The sequence below is a fragment of the Sporisorium graminicola genome, chromosome SGRAM_1 (genome assembly GCF_005498985.1).
Source record: "Sporisorium graminicola strain CBS 10092 chromosome SGRAM_1, whole genome shotgun sequence".
Taxonomy (NCBI): domain Eukaryota; kingdom Fungi; phylum Basidiomycota; class Ustilaginomycetes; order Ustilaginales; family Ustilaginaceae; genus Sporisorium; species Sporisorium graminicola.
This window is the reverse complement of record NC_043719.1, coordinates 1073388-1101087: the sequence shown is the minus strand read 5'-3', so window position 1 is coordinate 1101087 and position 27700 is coordinate 1073388. Positions and strand designations below refer to the sequence as shown.

The 27700-nt window shown below is 57.7% G+C and overlaps 11 protein-coding genes across 11 annotated transcripts; 6 read left to right on the top strand and 5 right to left on the bottom strand.

Annotated features, from left to right (window-relative positions):
- Window positions 1-449: 449 nt before the first annotated feature.
- Window positions 450-3455, top strand: EX895_000424 (uncharacterized protein; the record flags this gene model as incomplete). The annotated part of the gene is made up of 1 exon (XM_029881025.1): window positions 450-3455. One exon carries the CDS (start codon window positions 450-452, stop codon window positions 3453-3455), a length of 3006 nt encoding a protein of 1001 aa, XP_029742411.1.
- A 1306-nt stretch (window positions 3456-4761) lies between these two features.
- Window positions 4762-5412, top strand: EX895_000423 (uncharacterized protein; the record flags this gene model as incomplete). The annotated part of the gene is made up of 1 exon (XM_029881024.1): window positions 4762-5412. The coding sequence occupies one exon, from the start codon at window positions 4762-4764 to the stop codon at window positions 5410-5412; it is 651 nt and encodes a 216-aa protein (XP_029742410.1).
- A 251-nt stretch (window positions 5413-5663) lies between these two features.
- On the bottom strand, window positions 5664-7457 carry EX895_000422 (uncharacterized protein; the record flags this gene model as incomplete). Its single annotated transcript, XM_029881023.1, has 1 exon — window positions 5664-7457. One exon carries the CDS (start codon window positions 7455-7457, stop codon window positions 5664-5666), a length of 1794 nt encoding a protein of 597 aa, XP_029742409.1.
- An 809-nt stretch (window positions 7458-8266) lies between these two features.
- EX895_000421 (uncharacterized protein) lies at window positions 8267-9651 on the bottom strand (the record flags this gene model as incomplete). The annotated part of the gene is made up of 3 exons (XM_029881022.1): window positions 8267-8714; window positions 8822-9477; window positions 9562-9651. The coding sequence occupies 3 exons, from the start codon at window positions 9649-9651 to the stop codon at window positions 8267-8269; spliced, it is 1194 nt and encodes a 397-aa protein (XP_029742408.1).
- A 1341-nt stretch (window positions 9652-10992) lies between these two features.
- Window positions 10993-14367, top strand: EX895_000420 (uncharacterized protein; the record flags this gene model as incomplete). The annotated part of the gene is made up of 1 exon (XM_029881021.1): window positions 10993-14367. One exon carries the CDS (start codon window positions 10993-10995, stop codon window positions 14365-14367), a length of 3375 nt encoding a protein of 1124 aa, XP_029742407.1.
- Window positions 14368-16203: 1836 nt separating this feature from the next.
- Window positions 16204-16546, top strand: EX895_000419 (uncharacterized protein; the record flags this gene model as incomplete). Its single annotated transcript, XM_029881020.1, has 2 exons — window positions 16204-16239; window positions 16331-16546. 2 exons carry the CDS (start codon window positions 16204-16206, stop codon window positions 16544-16546), a joined length of 252 nt encoding a protein of 83 aa, XP_029742406.1.
- Window positions 16547-16874: 328 nt separating this feature from the next.
- On the bottom strand, window positions 16875-19052 carry EX895_000418 (uncharacterized protein; the record flags this gene model as incomplete). The annotated part of the gene is made up of 1 exon (XM_029881019.1): window positions 16875-19052. The coding sequence occupies one exon, from the start codon at window positions 19050-19052 to the stop codon at window positions 16875-16877; it is 2178 nt and encodes a 725-aa protein (XP_029742405.1).
- A 696-nt stretch (window positions 19053-19748) lies between these two features.
- On the top strand, window positions 19749-21488 carry EX895_000417 (uncharacterized protein; the record flags this gene model as incomplete). Its single annotated transcript, XM_029881018.1, has 1 exon — window positions 19749-21488. The coding sequence occupies one exon, from the start codon at window positions 19749-19751 to the stop codon at window positions 21486-21488; it is 1740 nt and encodes a 579-aa protein (XP_029742404.1).
- A 214-nt stretch (window positions 21489-21702) lies between these two features.
- Window positions 21703-24084, bottom strand: EX895_000416 (uncharacterized protein; the record flags this gene model as incomplete). The annotated part of the gene is made up of 1 exon (XM_029881017.1): window positions 21703-24084. The coding sequence occupies one exon, from the start codon at window positions 24082-24084 to the stop codon at window positions 21703-21705; it is 2382 nt and encodes a 793-aa protein (XP_029742403.1).
- A 1108-nt stretch (window positions 24085-25192) lies between these two features.
- EX895_000415 (uncharacterized protein) lies at window positions 25193-25771 on the top strand (the record flags this gene model as incomplete). The annotated part of the gene is made up of 1 exon (XM_029881016.1): window positions 25193-25771. One exon carries the CDS (start codon window positions 25193-25195, stop codon window positions 25769-25771), a length of 579 nt encoding a protein of 192 aa, XP_029742402.1.
- Window positions 25772-25978: 207 nt separating this feature from the next.
- Window positions 25979-27259, bottom strand: EX895_000414 (uncharacterized protein; the record flags this gene model as incomplete). The annotated part of the gene is made up of 1 exon (XM_029881015.1): window positions 25979-27259. The coding sequence occupies one exon, from the start codon at window positions 27257-27259 to the stop codon at window positions 25979-25981; it is 1281 nt and encodes a 426-aa protein (XP_029742401.1).
- Window positions 27260-27700: the final 441 nt, after the last annotated feature.

Genomic DNA, 27700 nt, shown 5'->3' with positions numbered 1-27700 from the left:
AGACAGCTGCAAGGGTTGAGGAGGTGGCAGAGCAGCAAAGTATGTGGTAGGGCTTTCTTTTTCTTCTTTATGTTTCCGATTATTATTAAAACGACATCTGGATCTTTCGAGAGATCTGAGCGCAAGTTGATCGCGCTTCACAGCAATTTGGTAAAAAGCCCGCAGCTCGGCTAGAGTAGCGCGTCCCGTTTCACGATCCGCCTGTCAAGCAGTTCGACCACCATTCCCAGACCCATTGCCTCCTCGCCTTGGCAGCTGCGACAACCACCTGGTCTCCCACAGTAGCCTCCGAGCTACCACGTCGAGTTCATCACGGCCTTACTGGTGTTCGATTCTGCGTCTAGCTTTATTTACACATCTTGCTGACCAACCTCCATCATCTTGGGTCCAGGGCCATGCAAGCTTGACTTGTCAAGATCCACCTCCTGCATCGCGAGAAGACCAACAAGATGCTGTTTCGCCCCAGTCCTAGCACAGCCTTGGTCCTAGGGTTTCTGGCCTTACAAGTCGGCCTCACGCACGCGCAGGACCAACCAACGCAACCTTCTTCGACTGTCACCAGCTCTGTCGCTCCCTCGTCGACTGCACCAACGTCAAGCTCGGCCGCTGCTTCTTCAACGACGGTGGTCTCAACCATCACCACGACTTTATCAAGAGGACAGACGCTCCCTACAAGCCTCACCTCTTCGGCGTCTCACAGTGGCGACGTGTGGTTCATCCCAGTGACCACGGTCATTCCTGTAACTTCGGTTGCCACGTCGGCTTCCGCATCATTGTCCGCTCCTGCAGCCACCACAACGGCAAACACGACCGCATCTGCCTTACAAGCCTCGAACAGCAATGCTCTCCCGCTTCATGCCATCATAGACCCGGCCTTTGGCGTTCTTGGAGCAATCCTCATCATCATGGGACTGCCCATGGCGTTTTACGGTCACCGCAACCGATGGTCCAGCTACTTTTTAGCTGGATTCTTTGCCTTGGCCCTCATCTGCATCTCTATCATCCTCAAGGTTGGTGTCGAGCCCGCGGTCAATCCACCATCCAAAGCCATCCGAGGCCTCTTCCTCGTCGCTGCAGTCATTGCCGGTGCTGTCGGAGGTATCATCTCGATCGTGTTTTGGCGTGGTGCTGGTCTGCTCGCCTGTGGACTTGGTGGCTTCTTCTTTGGCCTTTTCCTTCAAGCTGTCCGATCTGGCGGTCTCATCCGCCCCATTGGCCTCCGCTTCATCTTGTACGTCGGCATGTATGCCGTCTTTTTCACCGCCAGCTGCATCGAGCGTATCCACTCGCTCGTGCTTGCTCTGTCGACCGCCATCATTGGCGCCACCGCCCTCACGCTCGGCATCGACTGCTACTCCACTCAAGGTCTCAAGGAGTTTTACGTGCGCAACCTTGGCTTCGATTCGCTCTTCAACAACAAGTACGCGCCCACTTTCCAAAACGGTCACTTTCCGCTCGTGCAGGGCATGCAGATCGAACTCGGCGTTCTTGGAGCGCTTATTCTCATGGGCTTCGCCTTCCAAATGCGCCTGTGGTCAGACCTTCGAACTCAGCTTTCGGCGTTGAAGCGCTCCGACGAGCGACGCAACCTGCGATCCAAAGCGGAACGAGCCGCACGTGCCGTCGCCCGAACCGCAAAGCGCGACCTGGAAGAGTGGGAAGCTCGACATGGCTACAACAAGACGGCCGGCCGTAACGCCGGCAGGGATGAGGAAAGCGGCCACGTACCTGCATCCGACTTGGATTGTAAGGACACTAGAAGCCGCACGAGCTCTTTCATGACCCTCTTTCGTGCCAACACCGAGGCTACGCAGCTGCCGACACCATCGTCCAACGTCGAAAAGTTCATCCATTCCCCTACTCCTTCGAGCGTACTGGACAATTCTGCCTATCCATTCCCCGCCCAATCCACTGGTCGTCGTAGTGCACAGTTCCTCGACTACATCCAGAAAGGACCCGAGCGCGTCGAACCGGAAGGTCTGTTGCGACTCGATCTGCCGGCCATCACTTCGCCGCTGGGAGATATGGGCTCGAGTCCTGTAGCACGGCCCGCGCTTGCACTTGGAGCTAGCCCTGCGACTCCTGTCGACAAGTTCGCAGCAAGCGCACTGCCCGAATCGACGAGCGTCTTTGCGGCTCGGGTGCCGCAATCCCTCGACCTGATGCGTGCTTCTCCTTCCGAGGGATCGACGGGCACCGAGTCGTTCCGACGACGTTCTGCCTCTACAGCAGCTCTGATGGACAACTCGACCGGCTTCATGGATCTGGCGGTGGCGCCCAAGACCGAGCAGAGCAAGCCCGCCAGCATCTCGCGCCCCGATGAAGAGGCTCATTCACTGAACAGCGTTCACGGCCGCAGTCAGAGTCTAGGCCTGACGTCCGGATCTGTGTTTGGGGCCGGCTCGGGCAACTTGAATGCATCGTCAGGTTCGGCCTCGCACGAACGTACTCTGTCGAATCCTATGCCGCCAAGCAGACTGGCTAGCTCAGGCTCGATCCCAATGTTCAAGAGCTCGTCGCATCAGAATCAGCTGCAGCAGAATGTCGGTGCAATCTACTCGCAGCCGTATGCTGAACCGTATACAGATTCCTACGGACACCAGTTTCGCCAAGCTCAGCTGCAGCAGCAGAGGCCTTCGAACTCGTCTACGAGTGGTGCAGTCGGAATGGTCAGCGGCGGTCAAAGCAGCGCTGTGACACAGGCTCGTCGGTCGCTGGCGATGCGTCGTAGCGATCAACCTGCGGTACCCTGGTCAAATCCGGGCGCGGAGGATGCCCGGGCGGCTCACACACGTAGCGCAAGCGTCGAGACGCAGAGCCGACTGCGCGCCATGTCGGTCGAGGAGCTCGAGGCTAGACATCGGGCTAAGCTAGCAGCCCTGCAGGCGCCCGCTACTCAAACGGTCCAGGATGCGGATGCCCTGCGTAGAGCGAAGGAGGAGTGGGAGAGGAAGCAGAAGTTGGAGAGGAAGCGCATGCAGGAACGCGAGGCTCAGAAGGCGGCTGCTGCTGCTGCTGGGGCAGCGTCGAATGGCAGGGTGGCATCGCCAGCTCGAAGCAGCCAGGACCCCCACAGCAAGATGAGCGGTACCGGCTCACGAGATGAACGTCGACGGTCGCGCAATCTCAGCGCTACCCTGCTTGAAGCCGTGGGCGAAGAGGCACGGGAAGGAGGTGGAGTCAATCGAGCTGCCGACTGGCGCAGGTCGATCTCGAACGTGGAACAGCTGGATCCAACAGCTGCCAAGCTACTACATCCCGGAACGCCCACCAACACTCGCCCCACTTCACCACTGCCCGCCTTGGCGAATCCTTTCCCCGTGCAATCGCAGCAAGCTCGACCGCGCCTGAGCGAGACGGACCGGCGACGTCTGAGCCAAGGAGCAGGGGATCGATCACAGCGTCGTAACAGCCAGCCTCTTCTCGAATTCCAGCTGCCCAATCGCACCCAGTGAGCGCAGCAACGCAGCGGCTGCCCTCTGCACCCCTTGGCTGCATCTTACATCCCTTGCCTCTCGACCTTCTCACGCTTTGTTTCCCGCACTTTTTGTACAGTGTGCATCCCAACGAACAATTTATTGTCACTTGCCTAAGAGGCCGAGATTGCGTGGTCACGAACGAAGCTGAGGGTGAAGACATGCATTGTTCACCGGTTGGAGTCAGCATACGTGCCAGGAGCTAGTGGAGGTGATGCGTGCCGCCGATACGCTCAACCCTCCGCTCAACATTTTTTGTGTGAGTCAGTTGGTGCGTGACGCGGATGCGCCCGATCTACAGCTGCGAATCTCGCCGTGCGTCCTGTCTGCCGGCTTTTGCTTTTTGTTGATTCTGGCTGATGTTTCTTGATTAGAAACACTCGACTTATCGCGAGATTTTGGGGCACAAAAAATGGCCAGAGAGAGGAAAGCAAAACATCGGAAGCGAATAGGGCGCAGGAACCCACACTTGGCGAGTCGATTTTTTTTGATAGCCAAAACCCGTCGGTCTTTGATCTTGATTTCCTGCCCATCTGTGGTTGCGTTTCGGGTAGGCTGCGAACAAGCACGCCAGACGCACCAAGATTTCTCGACTTTTCCCATGCTTCCTGCACCGCTCACTACAGCAGCAGCAGAAGCCGCCCTTTTGTCAGTGTCAGTCTTGGCTCGGCTGCAAGTGCATTTCATCGGGAATCATGGCCGTCGTTTGAAAGACGACGATCATCTCTGCGCACGAGCACGAGCAGAATCGAGTCAGCCACGGCACGCACCACGGATCAAGCGGACGACATCATTGCTGCCAATCACCGCTTTCCCCAGGTTGCAGGCTCGAGCCTCGTCCAACAGCAGTCTTGTTGCCGAGCACACGCGAACTCGCCTGCCTCTGACACCGCTGCAGTCCTTCAGGCATTCGTTCCAACATCTTCTTCGGCCAGCTTGTATGCTTCTTCCAGCTGGCTATTTGAAAGCTGCTCCTCACGTTCCTTATCTTTCTTGGCGCCCCACCACCTCGTCATTGTCGCTCTTACCGCCTGCGCCGCCGCCGCCGCCCTTGATACTCAGTGCAAACTCGTGCTCAAGTAGAATTTGGATGTACACTGCTTCCGCTCGCTCATCGCTATTTAGCGTGGCTGCTCGTCGTCACCGCTCCCCCACCGATCTCGTGCAACGTCTCGCCTCGACTCGATCCTTTTCAACCACTCAGCGCGCCGCTTGTCGGATTCCTCCAGCTTCTTCCTCCATTCGATCCCACTCGACCAGCTCGACGTCAAATACATCGCCCAGGATGCTGCAAGTGTCGGATCTGCTTTCCAAGAACAAGTCGTGGAGCGCGAGCTTCTGCGCCAACAAGCCAGAGCTCGTTGCAGAGCTCGCGCAGACACAGACGCCCAAGATCCTCTGGATTGGCTGTGCCGACTCGCGCGTGCCGGAGTCGGTTGTCTGCGGCGCCGACCCGGGCGAGATCTTTGTCACACGCAACATCGCCAACCAGTTCCGCCTGGACGACGACAACGCTCTGAGCGTGCTGACGTTCGCAGTGCAGGCGTTGGGCATCGAACACGTTGTTGTGGTTGGTCACACGTCGTGCGGTGGTGTCAACGCCGCCATCGCCGCAACTAGCGCTCCCCCCAGCCAGGAAGCTCTGCAGTCCAGCGCTCTCCTCCGTCACCTCGTGCCCCTGACCCAGGTCGCCAAGAAGGTCGTCGACGCCAACCCGGGTCTGCAGGGCCCCGAGCTGGCGGAAAAAGTCGTCTACGAATCGGTAAAACTGCAGGTGGACAACATCGTCTCGACCAGCATCATCCAGGACAACTGGAAGGGCGTCACCTCGCCTCTGTCCGGCCAAGTCATGAACAAGGTCCAGGTGCACGGTCTTTGCTACGACATTGCTAAGGCTCAGCTCATCGATCTTGACCTCTCTCGTTCGTCAGCTTGATGGCCACTTCCACAAAAGATTCCATAGAACAGCAACAATGACAAAAACGCATGTACACCGATCTTCCTTGTAACTCTTCTCGCAACACCCCGCAATCGCAAAAATCATCCACGGCAGAATCTTGTGAAACCAGGAAACAGCTTCGATCGAGCAGGAGGAGCTGCAAATCGAGTCATAGACGAGAACGCTTGTGTCCAAAGGGCATTCCATAACCAGTGTATTACAGTGAACAATCCAGAGTCGACAGCGTTCTAGAGCGGGTCATTGACAAAGCGCAGAGGCAATTGGCTTCCCTCCTTCTCGAACCCAATTACAGCCGGTCTCTGCACCACCGCCTCTATGCTCTTATACTTCAACCCTTCCACGGGCTCGATCCTGTACTGCGCCAACACCCTAATCAGGATGATCTTCATCTCGGTCATGGCGAATTTGCTGCCGATGCACACCTTGGGCCCGCCGTTGAACACAAACGAGCCGTAGGGCGAGGGCAACTTGGACTTGGCGTGCAGCTCGGGCAAGTGGTTCCAGCGGTCCGGTTGAAAGAGGTGCGTGTCAGGGCCAAAGTATTTCGGATCCATGTTGTTGCCGGTGACCGAGATAGCGACTTCCTTGCCCGCGGTGATGGGGATCGAGGTGAGTGTTCGTCCGTCTTTGGTTTTGAGCGGGGTGGTTAGGGGGAGCTGGTCGTCCTTGGTGGCGTAGCGGAAGGTGGTCGTGACGGGAGGACGCAAGCGGAGAGTTTCTTGGATGCACTGGTCCAGCGGGCGCATAGCTTCGCTGTTCAGGTCGGACCACGTGAGCTCTTCGATCGACTCGCCGTCTTTGCCTAGCTCTCGGAGTGCGCTTTGGATGCTTGCACGTAGCTTCTTCTGGTGTTCCAGGTTGAGAGCGAGGAAGAAGGTGCACCAGCTCATCGTTGTGGCGGTCGTCTCGTGGCCCGCAAAGATAAACGTGACGATTTGGCCCGCCAGAACATCGTCTGAAAGACGGTCCTCGGGTCGAATCTCGGGCGACATGTTGGCGCGCATCAGCAGGTGCAGGATGTCCTTCTTCCCTGCAAACGTCTCTTTGGCGTCGACTCCGGCTTCAAGCTCCTTGCGGATCTGCTTGGCTTTGGCCTGTACGATCTTCTGCGAGACTTTGATCAGTTCGTTCCGCATCTCGCGCATCTTTCGCACATTTTCCGTCAAGGGCAGGATGTAGAGCAGCGAAGGCACGACGAAAAACATAAACGCTCCGACGACGGCATCGACGGGTGAAACGTTCATCGTCGACGTCATGGCGTCGTGGAACGTAGATCGCACCGCCAGCCCGTTCGGGCCCTGTTCAACTGCGCCAAAGTCGTAGTCGAATCCAGCGTGGCCGATGATGTCGAGCGTAACACGTCCGAACCACTTGACGGAATCCTTGACGCCCTTCCCCCACCGTTCCTCGAGCGAGGTGTCCTGTTCGAAGCGGGTCATCATCTTGTTGGTCGCATCCGTGAAGATGGGCATGAGCGCCTTGAGCGAGTCGACGCTGAACGCAGGCGCCAGCATCTTGCGCTGCTTCTTGTGCTCATCCCCAAACACCGCGACCACACCATTACCAATGATAACCTTGGTCGCCTTGGTGCCCGCCGCGCTGCGCTGGTAGTTGTAGCTGTCGTTCAGGATGTGGTTCATGGTCGCTGCGTCTCTGGTGAGGAGCAGATCGCCTCCAAGCGGACGCGGGAAGATCAGGTGGTCGCATCCGTACTCGTCGTACAGACGTGCGGTCGAGACGCCCGGTGTGTCGGTCATGTCGGCTCCGTCATCGCCAATGATGGGTTTGCGGTCTTCTCCTTTGGGGTTCTTGACGCCGAACTTTTTCTTGGAATCACGAGAGTATCCGAGGAGGAAAGAGGTGCGCTTGGGGCCTGGCAGGTTCGCCCAGATAGACGGACCTCTGGAAGCTTCCTTCCATCCGAGGTAGAGCGTGGCTACGAGGACGAGGGTGAAGAAGCCGGTCAGGGCAGGGTGCGAGCTGGCCCATCGAAGGACCTTTTCCGACAGAGCAGTGGACATCCTGTACGGCGAGACTTGGCGATGGATAACGGAGGATGAATCGTAGCCGTCTGAGGAAGGAAGGAGGATGGTGGATCACGGAAAGCAAGACGAATAGAAGGGATCTACAATCATGACGACGAACACAAGGACCGTCATTGCTCCCATGGCCAGCTTTGCAACCCGTTCGGGGCGCAGCAGCTCGACATCAAAGGCCGGACCAAGAAAACAGAGGAACATTTCTGCCTGGCCATTCTTAGACAAGCCGCTCTTACCGACGGGTATGCACTCCTTCATCGCGGGCGCGGAGGCCGAAAGAGCCAGGTGCACAACTCCACGTTCCAAGCGGCGGCAGGCGCAGATGAAAAAATCAGGCAACAATGGACACTGTGTATGTCTGTACACCTGTCATTCTGGCGGAAACCATTGACCGACAGCAAGGGCAGGCGAGGCGCGATTGTCATGCGAGGTGAGGGGCCAAGGCCAAAATGCCGACGGGGTGAAGGATGACATTAACAAGCAATTTCGCAACGCATAGTTTGCTCCTGCAACCGGGAACGTATTCCGTAGGAATTCACTTCGCCATGCCACAAGAGTTTCTTTCGAATCTTTCTCTCCTCCTCTCCTGTGTCTAGCCGGCCTTGTTGAGTGCTGTGCAACTCTTTTCTGTTGCGTTTGTTCCGCGGTACTTGGTGAGCACCGACCCAAGGTGTGCCCGGAAATCGACTTGAACATTCTTTCACGCCAGGTTGGGCAACGTTGCAGGCCGTACCTTGCGACGTGTGCTCGGCCAGGTCATCAGCATCGGGCAGCTGCAATCTACTCGACAGCTAGAGGTAAGCCTGATAATCGGACTCGGTCAGCTCATACCCCCACTGCCACAGTGTCTGCCTTACCACTGGATTCACTTTGGGATCGTCCCAACGTCCACCTTTGGCCGCCACGTTGACTGCCAGCGACTTGCGAAAGCGGCCACCCGGTCCACACGCTTTGAGCCAGCGCGAAATCTGACGAGCGTCGTCGGCCGACCTGCGCCCCAGGAAGAAGCGGTAGTACCACTGGAACCAGCCGCGTGGGTCGAGTGGCCGGATCCAACCTGCCTTTTCCCAGTCTTCGAGCGACTGTCCCGCCTTGACCCTGAACTTGTTGCGCGATGGGTCGAGCTGCGGTCGCCTGAGCATGTCGTCCACGTCGAGGTTTTCGAGCCAGTGCTCTGGCAGTTCGTCCAACTCGGCTTCGACGTCTATTGGTCGTTGAAGCACTCGAGAATAGTAGTCGCTGCAGGGGTAGGTACAAAGAATGAGATCGCAGAGAATCTCGGTCAGCTTTCTTCTTGAAATAACGACGATCGCTGGCGTTATGTCTATCGTGTAGTCTCTGCTTACCGGAAAGCTGTTCCACCAAATGCACCCTCCCGAAGCATCTCGTCTGGCGTGACGTTGGGCCGAAATTGGGAGAACTCCTTTTCAAACACCAGAGCACCTCGACCCTTTCCGTTGGCGATAAACTCGCGTGAAGGCAACGGCATTTCCGTCTCATAGATCTCATCTCCTCCGGACGAAGGTAGTAGAGGAGGAGCAGGATTCGAGAGCTTTTGCAGGATGGGCCGACCAGACAAGTCGAAAGTCCGCGATCCACGGCTTCCGTCGGCTCCGTCGCTGTCTTCATTTTCACCGCCGATGCTGTTGTCGTTGTTCTGTCCGGAAGCGCTGCCGCCTCGCCATCGAGGCACGTAGGCGTCCGAGTCGTTCGCTTCATCCGAGTCCCAGTCGGTGTACTTTGTTCTAGCAGACGTGGACGCTCGACTGCTCTTGCGTGTGCCCTGTCGTGCTTTCTTCTGCTTCTTCTCCTTTGGACGCGCGATGGAGGGCAGTAGATCCCTTTCGCGGTACGAGCGCGGTCGACTTCCGGATGCGATGCGTGATGATTTGCGGCCCTGTGCAGAAGATTCGCTTGGATCGGGGGTTTCCGATGGGCTCCTCCTTCGTCTCGGTGTTGGCGCCTTCCTCTCTGGTGAAGGCGGTCGCAGCCGCGTTGTGGTCTAGCCACGATGTGAATGTCAATGAGAGGATATCAGTGCTCTTTACGGCCAAACGGCGAGACACTGGAAGCGATCGTAACTTACTGGGTTCAGACCGAGAGAGAGCATGAGCTCGGCATTCTTGCGAATGTTTTCCTGCCGAATTGCTTCATAATCCTGTTCTGTGTCCACCATGTTGGTATGTGAGAGAGTGTAAAGTTGTCCCTGATGAGCAAGCAAGGCTGCCTTGGGTGGGTGTGATGATGGTAGCTGGAAGGAGTCGAATGAGAGTGAGCCTTTGCAACATTTTCATCTCCTCCACTTGGCGTTCCATATACTCTTTGCATGCAGACGACAGACCAACACCTGCAGAAAGTCGACGCGCCTCGAGTGTTAAACTTGGGACCAGCACATCGGGGGACAGTGGCGATAGGATCGGGCGATGTCGCCCACACTGTCTTGTGGCAGTGAAGACATGTTCGAGACTCATACGGACACCGCCACGAAACTCGTTTCGCCGCAATGCGAGCACTTCTAGCTTCATGGTCGATCATCTTACGGCCGGATCTGCTTGACCTATCGAAGCACTTTCGGCGCTTGCTCTTCCGATGGCCAAGGTCTGCATGCCGTTGATCTCACGATAGCGAGCTGGGTGTGGGAATAATCTTGGCAGAAGGGATCGTGGGATTGCGAGTCGAGCAATCTGACAAAACGAAAGTGAGCCTCGACGAAGCTGCCAGTTGCTGTGCTTTGCCGAGCTGGACCATGTCGACAGATACAACAAGAAATGCCAAGACTTTCGCCAAGACAGCCTTCGTCATTTTCCTGTGCTGCTCGCGTGCTGTTGGGTCCCTTTTTTAGGGTCCTACGACGCGGGGAGCGCCAAATTGGCAGTCTTTGGCAGTCTTTGGCAGCTGGGCCCGACCGACTGTGGCTCAGCTTTGCCATGCCTTGCCATGCCTTGCGTTGCACGCGCCTGGTCTTTCCGTGAGTTCACCTCTTCAAGCCAAGCATGGGCAGCAACGTGCTCGGTGCCCTTGCCTTGCGCGCGACTCGTGGAGAGCAAGCGCTTGGTTGCCAAGTCGCCGTCCCACAGCTTGCTGAGCACTGCCATGTCAACCGCAACCGCTCGATTGCAGTGGCACTCCAAGTGCCTTATCGTCCGGAGGGCAGTCGACAGACTCAGAATCTTGGCTTGTCTGTCCGCTTGCCTGCACTGAAGTGAGCACGGATGCTTCCTCCATAAGCACCCCGGTCTCGTGAGTGTCTTCATATGCCTGCACAACCTACAGCTTGTGTGCTGAGACAATTGCACGAACAGCCAGGAGGCGCCTTCCATATATAGACCAATCACCAGCGCCTGTCACTGCGACTTCCCTCTCCTTCCCTCCTTCTCACAACACTCTGAATTGCTGTTCCTCGTTAGCAAGCAAGCCAGTCCGTTACCTGCAACACAAAGCCTGTAAAGCTCGTCTTTGTGCTCCCACCCAGCTCGTGTGCACTGTTTACATCTCCTCGCCAACACCCCCAAAACCGATGGTTCACGGTCATGGCTGCGACTCTGCTCCTGGCAAAGGATCTGCACAGCCCCAACCGCTCGGTGGAGACCAAGCTCGTGCCACCTCAGACGCTGAAGAACCCCCTTGTAGTGGTTACTCCCACTCTGCTCAACAACATCAACAACAACAACACCACCATCCTCAGCAGCACCATGCCGAGAAAGTCCATCAGCTTGACCTGCAGCATGTCGTCGACGTCCCTCTCGACTCGGTCAGCGGCACACCTTCGACGACTCCCAGTCGTCGATCCTCCACCGTTGCCGCAACGCTTGATCTGCATCAACCGCATTCCCTAGAAGCGGAACAGTTGATCTCCCAATTTTCAAGTAACATCACCACCGGTCTCTCCCAGGATCAGGCGGCCGCTCGCCTCGCCGAGAATGGCCCCAACCAGCTCAACGAGACCAACAAGGTCAGCGCCACCTCGATCCTCATCCGTCAGATGGCCAATGCGCTGACGCTCGTGCTGCTCGCCGCCATGGCGCTGTCGTTCGGTGTCAAGGACTGGGTCGAGGGTGGCGTCGTCACTGCCGTCATCGTCACCAACGTTCTCATCGGCTTCATCCAAGAGTACAAGGCCGAACGCACCATGGCGTCGCTCCGCACGCTCTCGTCGCCCAACACCAACGTACTCCGAGACTCGGCTATCAGACAGTTGCCTTCCAAGGATCTTGTTCCTGGTGACATTGTCCACTTCCGTGCCGGCGATCTCGTTCCCGCCGACGTGCGGCTCGTCACCATCAGCAACCTCGAGATTGACGAAGCTCCTCTCACAGGTGAATCGGTACCCGCGATCAAGACCACCGCACCACTCACCCGGCCCCACCTTGGCCCCGCTGACCGAACCAACCTGGCTTACGCCGGCACGACGGTCACCAAAGGTCGCGCTGTAGGTATCGTCATTGCCACCGCGATGAACACGCAGATCGGTCAGATTGCCACCGCTCTATCCAAGAAGTTTTCTAAAGAGGACGGCGAATGTCCTTGGTACAAGCGCACTTGGAACTCTATCGCCACCTTCCTCGGTGTTCGCGAAGGCACGCCACTGCAGATCAAGCTCAACAAATTTGCTTACGTGCTCTTGTTCCTCGCCATCGTCTGCGCCATTATCGTCTTTGGTGTCGCCGAGTTCGACATCAACAACGAGGTCATTTTGTATGCCATCGCTCTCGGAATCGGTGTCATCCCCGAGTCTCTTGTCGCCGTCCTCACCATCACGTTTAGTGTCGGCGCCAAGCGGATGGCTGAGAGCAATGTGGTCGTTCGTCGCCTCGACGCCCTCGAGGCACTCGGTGGTGTCACGGACATCTGCAGTGACAAGACCGGCACGCTTACGCAAGGCAAGATGGTCGTCCGTCAGGGCTGGTCGTTTGCAGACGGCAAGCAGCAAAGCTTCGACGTCGAGCAGACTGGAGCCACTGCCTTCGAGCCCAAGGGGCGAGTGGTCCTGCCTCCTTCTGTCGACGCCGAACCTCAGCCTGTCGAGCACGACCAGCTGCCAGGATCTATCCGCAACCTCGCCACCGCTGCGTCGCTCTGCAACATCGCCGAGATCGAACAGCTCGAAGACGGTAGCTGGACCGCTCGTGGTGATCCCACCGAGATTGCGCTCCAAGTGTTTGCCACCAAGCTACACATGTCGCGAGACTCGCTCACGCATGTTGACTGTCCCAGATACAGCCACGAGCTGGAATTCCCCTTCGACAGCACTCTGAAGCGCATGACGAGCGTCTACCGTCGCAACAATCAGACTGTGCCCGATCGAGTCTTTCTCATGAAGGGCGCCGTAGAACAGGTCCTCGCTTGCTGTCATACTACAGATGAGACGGCTCGAAAGATCATTCTGGAGCACGTAGAGACAATGGCTTCGCAGGGTTTGCGCGTGCTTGCCTTTGCCGAACGATGCATGGATGACGTGCAGTATAAAGACGAGAGCTCTCGCACTCGGTCTGCCTCGAACGCTGAGGACGCCGACGAGTTCGGCACCATCAGCACGAGCGAGAAGAAGGTCACTGACGGTAAGGACGCAGGTCAGGGTCTGTCGCGCGCTGCTGCCGAGCAGGACTTTGTGTTTGTGGGTCTGTTGGGCATCTACGATCCTCCAAGAGCCGAGACTCGTGCGGCCGTCGAAGCCTGCAAACGCGCCGGTATCGTGGTGCACATGCTCACTGGTGATCACCCTGCCACGGCCCATGCCATCGCCAAGGAAGTCGCCATCGTCGACGGTACCGAGGGCGCTTCGGCAGTTATGACCGCGGCGCAGTTTGACGGCTTGACGGATTCCGAGCTCGATGCGCTCGAGGACCTTCCTCTCGTGGTCGCGCGCTGCTCGCCGGCCACCAAGGTACGAATGATTGCTGCAGGCAAGCGACGCGGCCGCTACCTTGCCATGACGGGCGATGGTATCAACGATGCTCCCTCGCTCAAGCAGGCGCCTGTTGGAATAGGAATGGGCACGGGCACGGATGTTGCCAAGGATAGCTCGGACCTTGTGCTTACCGATGACCGATTCGACTCGATCGTCAAGGGAATTCGCGAAGGCCGAGCAATCTTTGACAACATCCAGCGTTTCCTCATCGGTCTGTTGGTCGCCAACGTCGCCGAGGTGCTTCTGCTTCTCTGTGGTTTGGGTGTCCGCGACGCCGACGAAGAATCAGTGTTCCCTTTGGCTCCCGTGGGTATCTTGTGGGTCAACATGGTGACCGCATCTCTGCCAGCCATCGGTCTCGGCCTCGAGCCTGGCGAGAGCGACATCATGGAGCGCCCGCCTCACGATCTGCGTGCTGGTGTGCTCAGCCGCGCTGTCATTGTCGACACGCTGGTCTACGGCACGACGATGGGCATCACGTGTCTGGTCGCCTTCCTGCTCATGATTTATCCGATCGGCGGTGGCAAGATTGCGCTCGACTGCAACCACTCGTCGGCAGCGTCATGCGAGCCTATCTTCCAAGCGCGATCTGCGGTGTTCACGACATTGACGCTGCAGCTGCTGCTCATTTGCTGGGAGCTGATCAGTATGGAAAAGTCCTTCTTCAGCATGTCACCCGCCAAGCATCTGTGGAAGAACCCGATGCTGCTCTGGTCGGTGGTGTTTGGCATTGCCACGATCCCGATCGCGCTGTACGTGCCCAAGTTCAATACGGACGTTTTCCGGCATGCACCGATGGGCGGTGCTGGCTGGGGCATGTCGATCGCAATGACGGTGGCGTTTCTTGCCATCGTCGAGTTGTGGAAGGCGCTGGCACGACGAGGTCGCTGGCCATGGCTAGCAAGGATCTCGGGTGGTCAGCGTGGTCTCGCTCGCCGTCAGGCCAAGAAGCAGCTCGGTGAGAAGCCGATGGGCCCGGTCTAGGTGCAGCTCTTGCTCACCGTAATGAAGTTGCAAACAAGTCGCCCCAACAAGCATTGTCCACTGCACCTTTGTGGACGGCGCTCACCTGTCATCCGTCCGCCCAAACTTTGCTGTGTCGGCCTCCAATGCTACCTGTCCGCTCTCTGACTGTTTCTCGTTCGGCTCACGTCTTGTATACGATTCCTTAGCGACAATCGAAAGTCCCTGAACGTCTCGGCCCGGTGTGATCTCTGTGAAGTTGAAAGTTAGCACATCCTCGCGAAGGAGACGGCCCGATTTGCCGCTTCCGATCCCCATCAAGCTTGCATCTTCGTCAGGGAAGTGATGTTGCTGACGAATGAGCTCGTCATCGAAAGAGATGCTTGAAGCATGTGAAAACTCGGCGGCGTGCATGACGTTGCTCCTCGGTCATGAGTCAGGTTTTGCTCCCGCCTCTACCCCGGGCATTGCGTCGTCCCGACCGAGTATGATGACGCTGAGATGGCGAGCGGTGAAGGAATAAGGCTGACAGCCACAAGGTGGAGGTTCGGGGGTGGTTATTTTCGGTAACAGAGCGGTCCTTTTGTGTGACTTGACGGAAAAACGCGTCATAGCGACAAGCGGAGAATAACACAGATTCCAACGAATTGTGGGGTGATTCACAGGCCTTCTAGCCGAGTTCTTAGGGTCACCCATGGCTCAACCCTTACTTTTGAGCGTTGAGACCGGTTGAAGGCATCTTTGAGGATATGAATAGCAACGGCAAGTGATGCGATGCTTAGCAGTTGTACAGCTTCGAAGCACCTGGAAGAATCACTGTCAAGCTTTAATTCCATAGCTCTACCGGCTTCTCCACGCGGTGCAATCGCTGCCTCCAAAACACAGCTGCTGTCAAGATCGAGTGGAAGGCACGCTCAAGGCCGTGCGAAAAGCTGGGCACGGACCAAAGTGAGTAGCGTGAGACCCTGTTCGGTTTGGTATGCGGAGTGAGGATCTCAACTGAGCCACGCTGACTGAGAGGTGCATCAAATGCACAGACACAAATACACACTCACGGAACGCCCGAATTTCCGTTGCCAAAAAAAGAGCCTCTTCCCACGAGTGGACTTCAAGTAGCGAAGCGCAAGCGAGGCTGAAGAAGCGCAATTGGACTGGTTCCGAGTGCTAAAAATGACAGCACCTTGCACACGGCACCAATGAGAGTTCTGATCCCGACGCTCGATGTGCCTGGTCACTCGCTCAACATGGGCTCTTCCGACTTTTCCAAGAACCTCGTGACCAAGCCGGACTCCTGTTGCTCTTGACGCTCGAGCTCGAGTGACGTGGAACCACCTGCCTGGTAAGGACTGAGCAAAGCAACAATTTGACGAGATCCCCTGGCTTGGTGGTGTCACTAAGAGGAATGTCGTCATCAAGGCCTTCAGTTGCGGTTGTCGTCTTGGCCTGAGATCACACCTGTCGCTCTCTCACACCGCCAAATCACTTTTTGGCCACTCATGCTCCCCTTCGGCTGGCTCGCTCGCGGGATTCTCCGCTATGTTGTGTGATGTCCGCCTCACTGTCGCCGCGCCTTTCACGCTTGCATCCTCGCGGAGTTCCGCTTGTGCTCAAGTGCCTGGCTTAGCTTGCCACCAGGATGGAACAGACCCTGTCCGAGCGCTCATTGTCCGTGGCTAAGCTTCTCCCTTTGCCTCTTCCTGGCCCGCTGTGCTCGCAATAGGTACAGCAAATCTCGAGGAGGGTGGCAAAAGCCATATATACCTCGCCTTTGCCCGCCTACTTCGTATTCTTGAATTCACCACTCTCTCACACTCTCTCTCACACACCAACTTTAAACAAACTCTATACATCGCAAACATGTCTGACGCTGGACGACAGGATTTCACCGACAAGGTACGTTTGCTCTCATTATCCTGCGATCATACCTGCCCGGCACATGACTGACCTCGATCTCACCTCCCGCTCCTTGCTTCATCTTTCGTAGGCTTCCTCGGCCCTTAAGCCCGACTCGCAGAAGGGTGTTGGCGAGAAGGCCAAGGAGAACCTCGACAAGGCCGCTGGTACCCTGCAGCCTGACTCGACCAAGTCGGACTCGCAGAAGCTCGGCGACAAGGTCTCGGGCACTGACAAGTCGGACGAGTCGATCCTCGACAAGGCCAAGAACGCTGTCGGCCTTAACAACAACAACACCACCTCGTAAAGATGCCGTCTATGGTCACTTGGCCCCCTCGTGGCGGTAATATTGCGAGCGGATGATGGACTTCGACCCGTTGCGGCCCATGACTCTTGCCCTTAGAGCCGACCAGACGCGATCGTCAATCTCTGTTCTTCATGACATACACACGCAATCAAACGATATCAACCTCAACACTTTTTTTCGAACGATATCACCCTCCACACTTTTCTCGTCTGTGCATCAAACTCCTGAGATATGATTTCGTCGGTCGGTCGTAGTGCAGTTTTGGAACTTTGAGATTGCGATTGCGATGGTAGATGAAGCAAGCGATTTTTGTGTCTTAAGTCTTGCGTCAGCGAGTCGTGCCAGCTTCGTCATCCACACTGTCTTGAGACGCGGTTGCAACGGCGCGGCCACGTGTTTCGATTGGCAGCATGGCCATGGCCAAGGTAACGATGACCAGCATCGTCGTTGCCAAAAACAGCGGAACGGCCGGAGACAGCGAGAAGGCCCAGCCGGCCAAGAGTGGCGCAACGATGCCAGCGACTCGACTGATGGCCGAGGCCGATCCGCACGCTGTCGCCCTGATCGTGGGCGCCATGACCTCGGGCGTGTAGCCGTAGATGGCAGCGTACGAAATGGAACTCGACACTGAGACCAGGGTCAAGCTAGACCGCCAGTAGGTGAGCGAGAAGAGCAGCACAGCCGCCGCCATGACCGCCGTCGAGCTGACCATGGTGCCAATGCGACCGAGGCGAGTTTCAACCATGTAGGCCGAGATCAAGCTCCCCGGGAGCGACGAGAGCGAGTAGACGAGGATGTCGACCAACGCGCGTCGAATGGAAGCATCGTCCGGCTCGCCGGCTGCTTGTACTGTGGCATGTTTGGGCGAATCATACCGCTGCTCGAGCAGTTTGAGAAGGAGAACGTTGAAGGTCGTAAATCCGTACGACATGCCGCCCCAAATGATCCAGATAAGCAGCGAGGTACGTTTCCACTCTGGCGAAAACATCTCGCTGTATCGGGACGCCAGATCGGCCGCGCTCGGATGCCAGCTCCTGGGAAGCCACGTCAGTGAAGGCGGCAGGTGGGGGTCGATGGACGGTGCACAAGAGCCACTGGGGTTGGCGTGTTGTGGGTGAATCGTGTTTGGGTCTTGATCGCCTTTTTGTGAGTTGCCGTCCTCTTCTCTTTCCACAGCACGTTCCAGCAGGGGCCGAGACGATGCCTCGCGCCCCGAGAGATCTCCTGCATCCTCCTCATCGTCTGCCGCGTAGCTATCCCTGACTCGATTCCGACCATTCGTGGCAGCATCGCCCTCATGAGCATCGGAGGCACGCTGATGCAACGAATGCTGACTGTTCTCCAAATCGCACGCTCGATCGGAGACGCCGGAAGGGCCGTGATCCTCTACATCCTGTATACGAAGCGAAATCGTCGCACCGCCATTGTATCGATGAATCCTCTGCAAGATGTCCCTGGCCTCCTGCGGCCTACCAGCGTGAACCAGATACTTTGGCGATTCGAGTAGCCGGAAGAACACCACTCTCGCCGAGACAAAAAGCACCGTTACGAACGCGAGAGTACCCAGCAGCCACCTCCAGCCCTCCGGATCGCTTGCCGACAGCACCGACAGTCCAATCAGTGAAGACACGACCGAGCCGGCGGAGAAAAAGACGGACAAGGCCGTGACGTAGCTGTGCTTGCGAACGGGCAGGTTCTCGACCAGATTCGACGAGTCGGTCGGCATGCTCCCTCCCACACCTGTACCTACAGCGAACAGCAACAGGCATAGCAAGCTGAAGCTCGAGGCCACGGCCGACAGGGTGCCAAAGATGGCCGTGACAGCGAGCGTGATGTTGAAGGCGGCCCTGCGACCGTATGCGTCCGAAATGGTGCCCCAGGCGATCGATCCCACGAACATGCCTACAAAGATTGACGAGCTCGCAAGGCCGACAATACCGTCCGAAAGGGCAAAGTAGCGCTGTATATGGGGTAGGATGATGGCGATGGCTTGGATCCACATGTTGTCCGCAGCCCAACCAAGGCCGGAAAGGATGAGCACGGTCCACTGGTAGCGACCCATTCCGATGCGGTCCATTGTGCGGTCGAGCGGGGTCTCGCCCACAGCGGTTGCGCGCCAGTCATCATGCTGCTCGCTGGAATATTGCGGACCTGAATAATTGATTGACGGGAGGAAGAGCGAGCGCGACGAAGTGACGCGGTCGACGAGCAGTGGCCGACGGTGGTGTTCGGCGCTGTTTCTCGCCGAGCCTCGGCCCAGCGACTGATTGCTCATGTGGCGCGGTAGCGACACGGATCGTGATGCCAGATGCGTTTTCGGTGAAGAGGAAGACCCTACCAATGGCAGGTTGCGCGGTGTATGATCAAGCAGGTTGGCATCTGTTCCGTCCCCGTCGGAAGGCGGCTCGATCCAACTGCTGTGACCGCCATCATCGATGATGGCAAAAGGCGAGGTGGGTTGCTCCTCGATAACCCTGCTGCTGCTGTCACCTGGAGACGACGGCATGGCTGGCTCAACGTATGGCGGCAAGCAAGCGCAGCAGATGACGGATGACAGGGGGTGTTAAGTGACTGCTTCCCCACAAGTGTCTTTGCGGCTGCATACAGTCCGCAGAATGTCCGTTCGGGTCTCGGCGCAGGACCCTGATGTCCGGGTTTTCGACTTGAACATGTCAGATTGCGATGTTCCCACATCCAACCACAAGTTTAGCTCATCCACGAGGACCTTGGTAGTCACTGCTTTGCTGCTATCTGCAAATCTGGAATTTCGGCCAGTTTGCTGCACGGCCAGTTTGCTGCAGCGCGTCATGGTTTAGCTGACACGGAACTCTCGACGGGAGGCGTATACTGTAGTTTTTACCGGCGTTCCTTTGTTCGGCTTTGGAGGCGTTGGAAGGAGTCGGAATTTCGCTCGGCCTCGCTTGCTCAAATTTGAGCTGGACGGTGTGCCACCGCTCAGTTTTCCAGTCGAGTCCTGATTCACCACTCCACCTTGATCCTCCCAATCCATCACCATCATTCGCCACTTCCCTATACAGCACCACGGGCCATGCTTGCAACAAGATCGGCGTAAACCACAACGACGCGTATCACTGCGACGACTACGGTTCCAGTCGCATCCCACTTCGAACGGATCGACCGGCTCGTTACTGCGCCACAGCTCGCCCCCACTTTCCTTCGCAGCTTCCACGCCTCTCTCGTCATGGCATCTACAACGTTACCTCACGCATCCTCATCTAGGCTCGCGAGCGTGAGCGAAACGGAGGCGTTTCCCATCATGTCGGCCACCTCGCTCGAAAACCCACAGCCAGGCAAGCGAAGGGGAAGCTTTGGTCAAGGAACGCCACGCAAGCCCGTTTCGCGCAGCAAAAAGGCGGTTGCTGCTGTCACAGGTGCAGTCTCGACGTCATTCCTCATGACGCCTTTTGATGTCATCAAGACGAGGTTGCAGACGCAGGCCAGCGCTGAACCGCTCTTTTATCCCTCGCAGCATCTTGCTTCCGCTTCTAGTTCACTTTCATCGACATCGACATCGACATCCAGCTTAGACAAGGGCAAAAGCATCGTGCGAGGCTCTTCATCCTCATTCGCTTCAAGGGCACTGCAAGCTCATCCGGCGACGTGCTGCCAGCAGACGTTCTTCAGCTCGAATCGACAACCAGAATCCATCCTGTGCCGCTACGATCCACGACAGGCCTCTTCATCCGCCACAGCATCAACGTCAGCAACTTCATCATCCCCTGCATTCTTCACGCCGGCTTCTTCTGGAAAAAGCACCTCGACTAGATCCGCACCACGAACCACATCGACTCGCTTCGGTCGTCACACCACCTCTTTCACCCCTTCCCCGACTCCGCATCGTTCGAGCGTGCGCGTGCTCCCATCTCCGCCACCTGCACCTGTGGGATACCTACACCCGGCACCATCGGCAGTCACGGCCAACGGCACGTCCTCGTGCGCGTGCGTCTTCCCTGACCAGATCGTCGCTGCACGCGAGCTTAATGCGGCCGCCGCAAAACAGGGCCGGCTGACGGGGTTGTGGGACGGGGTGATCAAGGTGGGGAAAGCGGAGGGGATACGTGGGCTATGGCGCGGCTTGGCGCCCACACTCATGATGACGGTGCCCGGGCAAGTGACGTACATGTCGTGCTACGACTTTTTCCGTAGTCATCTGCTTGCATCCGAGGACACCGGGCGGATCCGGGCGACGTTCCAAGAGTCTTCGGCTGCCAATGGGCGTGAGTTGGGGGTCGCGGGCAAGACGCCCTCGCTGTCGGCGGTAACGGCGCAGTCGCTGTACGCCTCCCTGCTGGCGGGGGCGCTTGCACGTGGGATCTCGGCGACGCTGGTGACGCCGCTCGAGTTGGTGCGGACAAGGTTGCAGGCGTCGTCGCTCGCGCAGGCTTCGTTATCGAGCATCTTGCGCGGGTTGTGGATTGAGATGCGCACGACTTCTCTGAGGAGCGGTGGCGGGCCGTTGATCTTGTGGCGTGGCTTGACACCAACACTGTGGCGGGACGTGCCGTTTAGCGCGATCTACTTTGCGGGTTACGAGGCGACCAAGCGCTCGCTCACTGGTGGCGGGCTGGGCGAGGGCAACGCCGCAGGCAGCGGCGAAGAGTTCGGCGTCGCGTTCGTAGCCGGTGCGCTTTCGGGCTCGTTTGCAGCTGTGCTCACGCATCCTTTCGACGTCGTCAAGACGCGCCTGCAGACACAGGGCTCGCCGAGAGAAGCCGAAGGCAGGCTGTCCGGCTCGTTGCGCGCCTCAAGGCCTCTCGAGGTCAACGTGTGGACGGCGATGCGCCAGATTGTGGAGAAGGAGGGTGGGAAGGGGTTGTGGAAGGGGCTGAGCCCCAGGACGGCCAAGGTCGCCCCGGCGTGCGGGGTCATGATTGCTAGTTTTGAGGTCGTCGGCAGGGCGTTGGCTGATCTGGATATTTAGCATCGCACCCTGTTGCGCAAGGGCATCGCAATTGCATTGTTCAAACGACAGTACATGGTTTGGGGACGCTCGACATTGAATTAAGGGGTTTGAAGTTCATTCTGGGGGTGATGAGTGACTATAAAGTTACATGTATGAGATAGGTCTTTTGGGTAACGGCGTTTCACATCGAGATTGCGCCGGTTCGGAAACTTGTCTTAGAGCGTCTTCTTTCCTACGCTACAGGCCTCACCCCATCCTCCGCCTCCTTGCCCTCGTATCCCCTCCAGCCCTCCACGCCGACCCACTGCCACACCCTCAGCCACTCGCCGCGCTTCTGCGCCTGCCTGACCCTCACGTTGGAGTTCTCCTCCACCACGCTCGCCACCTTCTTCCAGAGCCGATTCCGCGCGCCTGCGTGGTGCACCTCGCTCAACACGTGATCTCTCAAGTGCGAGAGGGGCACAAAGTCGTCCGGATGCAGCACGGGGTCGCGGCCATGCAGGTACTCTTGCTCCTGCAGCTTTTCCAGCGCCACTTGGACGAGGAGGGCGACTTTGGCGCTCTCTGCTCGTGCTGCCGCCAGTCGGTGGCGCAGGTAGAGCAGGGCAGAGACGGCGGTGAGGACCAGGAAGACGTAGAGACGTGCGCGCAAGACCCAGCCCTTGAGCGCGAGTCGTGATCGACACGAGAGCGACAGCGAGGGCTCCTTGGCAGCCAAGAAGTACTGCGTTCCCTCCCCACTGCCTTCACCGACGGTGCCGTTGGAAACAGGAACGCGCACGATGTTGCTCCTCGGGTCGGTCAGCTCGAACAGCGCCATGTACCAGATCTGCTCAAAGTACTCTTCGTCCACCCTAGCATCCCTCGTAGCCGACATGGATCGCTTCACCGCCCCCTCGGCAATAGCATATGTCAAGTTGCCCTCAGCTCCCACCAGCTTCTTCGGCAGACTACGCACTGTAGCATGTGTCTTTTGCGTGCCGCACACAATCTCGCCTTTAAACTCGGCGAGCATGTGCGAGATGGCCTGCGCAAGCTCCGAGGCAAGCACAAGCTTCTGCGTGTCCGGATAGCAGCGTGGAGCTGTCATGCTGAGGGGCAGCACCGTATTGGCGAGCGGGATGTGCGAGCGCAAGTTGGGCTGCAAGACCCAATCGTCGGACGAGCAACCGAGCACCTTGCCGTATGCGCAGTCAGCGTGTGCGGGACAGAGCGTGCATGTAGGTTGAAGGCGCGAGGGCAGGAGCGTCACGTCGTCGAGCGTCTCGTTGTTGGCTTGTGCATAGGCCAGCGCTGTAAGGTGACGATCTTCGACGATTGAGTTGGTGTCGGAGCCCGTGTCGCAGAAGCCAAGCGCTCGCGTCTCTTTAGCATACCAGACGGTGTACGCGAGTACAGTGACAGCGACAAGGGCGAACACGGATGAAAGAAGGTAGTCGCCAAACGACTTGCCCGAACGCTGTTCTCGGCGTCGCTGCTTTTCTCTCTGGCGCCGCAGATTGCGCATCTTAGCAAGCGCAGAAGGAGAAGTGAAGGCGTCGAGGTCGAGATCGTCGTCGTCGTCATCATCGCCATCTGCTGCATCCACACCCGAGTCGGCTGAGGATGTCTGCTTGGCGTGTTTGGTCGTGGCTTCGTCGTCAGCAGCATGTCCACCGGTAGAGTCGGCCGAGGTTGTACCTGTGAGACGGCCGATTATGCGAGGAGGGGTGGTCTTGGCAACAGCCTGATCCATATAGTTACGCAGCGTGCTGCCGACACTCGGGCTGGCTTGCTGCGTCTGCTTAGGAGGTGAGTCAGCAACAAGGGACGAAGTAGAAGTCTTTTTGCGCAGAGTCGAGCTGCCGTCGGTGGTCTTACGGCGCGCTTTCCGTGCGGACGCAGCAGCTTTGGCAGCGATGCCAGGCGCGGGAGAAGCCTCGCTGCCAGACTGGAAAGGATTGGTGTCGGAAAATGTGCCGTCTTCGTCGCTCCTTGTCCCGCTGTAGCTGAGACGTCCGGCCCTGCGGGAGATGGGTGCAGGTGGCGAGGTGTTGGCATCAAAGGAGACGTGACGCTTGGATGCACTGTCTTCCGGTTCGGATGCATCGGCGGGAGTTGCAATGACAGCAGGAGCGGTTTTGCGCGGTCGACCCGGTTTCCTTTTGACGGGGGTTTCCACCTCCTGAGGCTCCGACTTGGTTTCCTTTGTGTCGGTTTCGGCTTCGCTTTCGGTGGATGTGGCGAGCTGACTGGGCAAGGACGACTTTTTGCGACCCGGGGTGCGGGTGGTGGAAGGAGTCTTGGCAGGAGATCTGGAGGTAGCTGCCGCGGAAGGTGTTGCGACCTCACTCTTCCTAGGACGACCCGGCTTGCGTTTTGCGGGGGTCTGGTCGGGAGTTGCATTGTCACGCATGTCGATGATGCCGCTGGAGCTGGCGACAATGGAGGCATTCTTCTTGCGAATGGACGCGGTCTTGGGGAGGACCTCATGGTTAAAGTGCTCGACAAGGTCGGCTTTTCTCGCAGCGCTGCTGAAAGGGACCTCGTGCTCGACCAGGATGCTGCGGAGCTGGGGCATGGTGAGCGAGCCGGGGTCGAAGCCCTCTCGCATGTACTCGTCGCGTTCGACCATGTTGGACTGTCGAAGTCGCGTGGCGGTGATATCCCGCGGTTGAGAGCAAAGAGCGGATGAGACGTTGCGGATGCGGAAGTGGTAGTGGAAGGACAGGAACAAGGAAACGAAGATCGAATGCGGACTATCTCTGCGACAAAACTCAGCGCTTTTCCGCCACCGTCGGAAGGCGGTCGAGGACGAGATCATCGCGCAGTTTGTGCGGCAATTTCGTTCGAGGCCGTACAGCTTGGACCCTTGGACAAACGCTTCCACGCGTGTCCCAACTGAAAGCCAGAATGTCACGTGTTATCCTATCGCTCTAACATTACAGATCCCAAACAATGATGACATAATCGAGTCGACCCTTGAAATGAGTATTAGCCTCGCTCGCTCTGTCTGCTTTTGTTAGACCACGATAACTTTGGGTCCTCAACTATAGCAACACGCGTTGACGAGTGAAGTTGCGACGGTCGGATGGTGGGCAGGGCAGCGGGTGAAGGGTCAAGGGCGCTGCGCCGTCGGTAAGTATGGCACGCACTCCAAGGCGGAACCTTCCCTCGACCCGCCATTGCCGGTAAAACATGGCTAAAATAGTAGGCTGGCTCGAGTTCCAGGCCTCGATTTCCCGCTTGAGACAAGCTTGACGGAGACATCCGCTGATGCGTTCCGCGAGGCTTTGTCCGGGCAAAACCCGAGGTCGCGGAAACGGAACGCCAAAAAGAAAATCCAAAAATTTCAAATCAGAGAGGCGCAAGAGGCTCGAGAGACAGTTCGCAGATGACTGTCTGTCTCTGTTTGCAATAGACAGGGTCAGCTGCACGAGCTGCATGCGTTGAGTGCAGATCCCTCCCACTGACGTTTCGCGCAGGCAACGTTTCAGGTGTTCACCTGACCGGCCATGCCATTGTAGCTCGCCTCTCCTCTCATCCTCTGTCCAAGCTGCTTGACCGTCTTTGACGCCTTACCATCACCACCATCACCATTACCACCGTCACCAGCACCGTCGACGTTCAGAACGTGCCACCATTTCGACCTGCTGACCCCTGCCGCCTCTGTTAACGCACTACGGAAGCATAACTTGGAACACAAGCTTCGCTGATCTCTGGTTCGAGCTCACGAAACCGACATGTACTCGACATCCCCATCTTCGTCTTCGATGGCATCGTCGTCAGGTCGCTCATCGCCTGAGCACCACCCGCAGCAGCAGCAGACACTGCAATCGCAACGCAGCAACTCGTTCCTCCTGCCGCAATTTTTCTTTCCTCAGACCAACAACAACGCCAACGCCACCTCGGAACATCCGTCGCATCCCGTCACAAATGCACTCCTCTCACAACCTCCGCGTCGAACCAGCTTCGGCGCTGGCTTCTCCAACAGCGGCCGCCTGTCTGCGCTGAGCGCGTTCGGGTTCATGTCTTCCTCGCCTGGTTTGAGCACTTCGCCTCCCACCTCTATGGCCGGAGCTGCCGAACTGTCAAAACGCACAGGAAGTGCCGTTGGATCGCCTGCCTCGGAATCGCTGCCGAGTTGGCCCTCAAGCGCATCTGCACAGCAGAGCAGCAGTAATGCGACGCCGAACCCGGCCCCTGCTGCTGCCTCTCCCGCGCCTCCTTCGAAACGCCACCTCTGCTTCCCCGACGGTATGGGCGGCACCGTCTGCGTCGAGGCCAAGGATCGCAGTCGCCGCGGTTCGACCGTCAATTGAGCATCATACAAGATGTTGCCATCTCTCAGCTGTCCATGTTCTCAGGTGTTGAAGCCTCTTCGCACGTTGACACGTCATTGGTTCTTTCTTTCTGCCTTTTCACGGCTCCGGTGCCGCTTGTAACAACAGTTTCTCTCTTTCGCTCAGCACTCTAATCTGAATCATCGTCTATTGCCCCACTGTATACATCTAACGGATCTGTTTGCCTCACGCCTCGACAGCTTTATCCGATTCAAAAGCGGCAAATGTAGGGAAGGGTGCATCCAGGTCGTCGACCAATCCGTTGTCAAACGTTTTCCCGATCACGCCGAACTTGCGCACCACCCACGGGATCTTGGCGACGTACGCCACGGTTGCGATGAATCGGCGGAAGATCCACCTCGACCAAGCATACTGTGGATGCGCGATGCCGGGGACGAACCAGGGCACGTTCTGGATCTCGGTGACAAAGGGGCGGAACTGGGACTCGTACGCTTCGAAGGCGGTGGAGGGGTGTGTGCCGGGTTGGAGCTGCGAGAGGTGTCCTGCGAGGAGGTAGGCGCCGTTGATGGCGAGCGATGTGCCCATGCCCGTGAAGGGTGTGGGGGCGAATGCTGTGTCGCCGAGACAAATGACTCTGTTACTGTGCCACTGCTTCATGCGGATTTGCTGGATGGCCTGGAAGTAGAAGTCCTCCGCCGTGTCCATCTGCCTCAGCAGTCGTGGCGTCTTCCACCCGAGATCACCCAGCTCCTTCCGCAGCAGATCCATCTGCAGCTGCTTGTCATGGGACCGAGCTGCAGCGTACCATTCCTTCTTCTTCTCCGGGGAGAGTGGCATGACGGTGACATTGACTCGTGTGGTTCCGTGGTTATCCGGTCGAGTGCCGACGGCGCGCGAGTTGAGCGCTTGGTAGATGGTCCAGAAGTCATCGTCGTCCTCCTCGCGAGGAACGGTGGCGTAGATGCAGAAGCAATTCTTGTCTACCACAGTCACAGCGGCTTCTCCAAACACTTCCTTGCGCAGTCTCGACCACTGTCCGTCCGCGGCTACCAGCACGTCGCACTCCTCCTGCGCGCCAGAACTCAGCTCGACGCGAACCTTGTCCGCACTGTTCTCCAGCACCTTCTTGATGGTAGTCCCAAACTTGAACTCGACGTTGGGTTGGGTCTTGGCAGCGTTGTACAGGATCTCGGCGAGATCACCGCGACAGATCTCAAACTCCGACGTTGGGCTGCCTGCGGATCCTGCTACAGGCAAAGAGGCGATGACCTTGCCTTTCGCATCGACGAAACACGTCCCTTTTTCCGTCGTGTTGCGGCTACGCAGTTCGGAGAGCAAGCCCATCTTGTTGATTACGTTGAGCGCTGTGCCGTGCACGTCGATGTTCTGGCCTTGGAGGAGCATGGAGGGTGCCTTTTCCACCACGGTCACTTGTGCTCCGGCTCGTGAGAGGAACCAGGCCAGGCTTGGTCCGGCAATCCCTGCGCCGCTAACGATGACGTGCATGATGAATTAGAAGGGGGCGAGAGCTTTAAGAGAAAAGAGGAGAAAGATGTGGTGTAGTGTGCTTGCGAGTGTGATTTGCCGTTGTGATCAGGTCGTCTCGCTGGTCGGCGAACGACGACGCTGCTTATATAGACGAGGATGGCTGCGCATGAAAGGTAGAGCGTAGCGTTGGATGATCATGGTTGTAATTGTGATGAAGGTTTGGACGAGGGAGTAGGAAAGTACTACGCTCCGCCGGCTGCTGCTTGCGTCCGAAGAAGCGAGCAGTCCGCGGAAGCGACCAAGCGTATTTGCATGAAAGGGCATCGAGTTAGATGCTGAGGTGAGCTTTGGGCCTCGTCCCAAACACACCACCGCTTTCCCCCTGACGGTGGGCTGACTCGAGAGAGAAAGAAGCGCACACTCATGCATTCGAGGCCGGCCGTCTTGTGACAGTTGCTA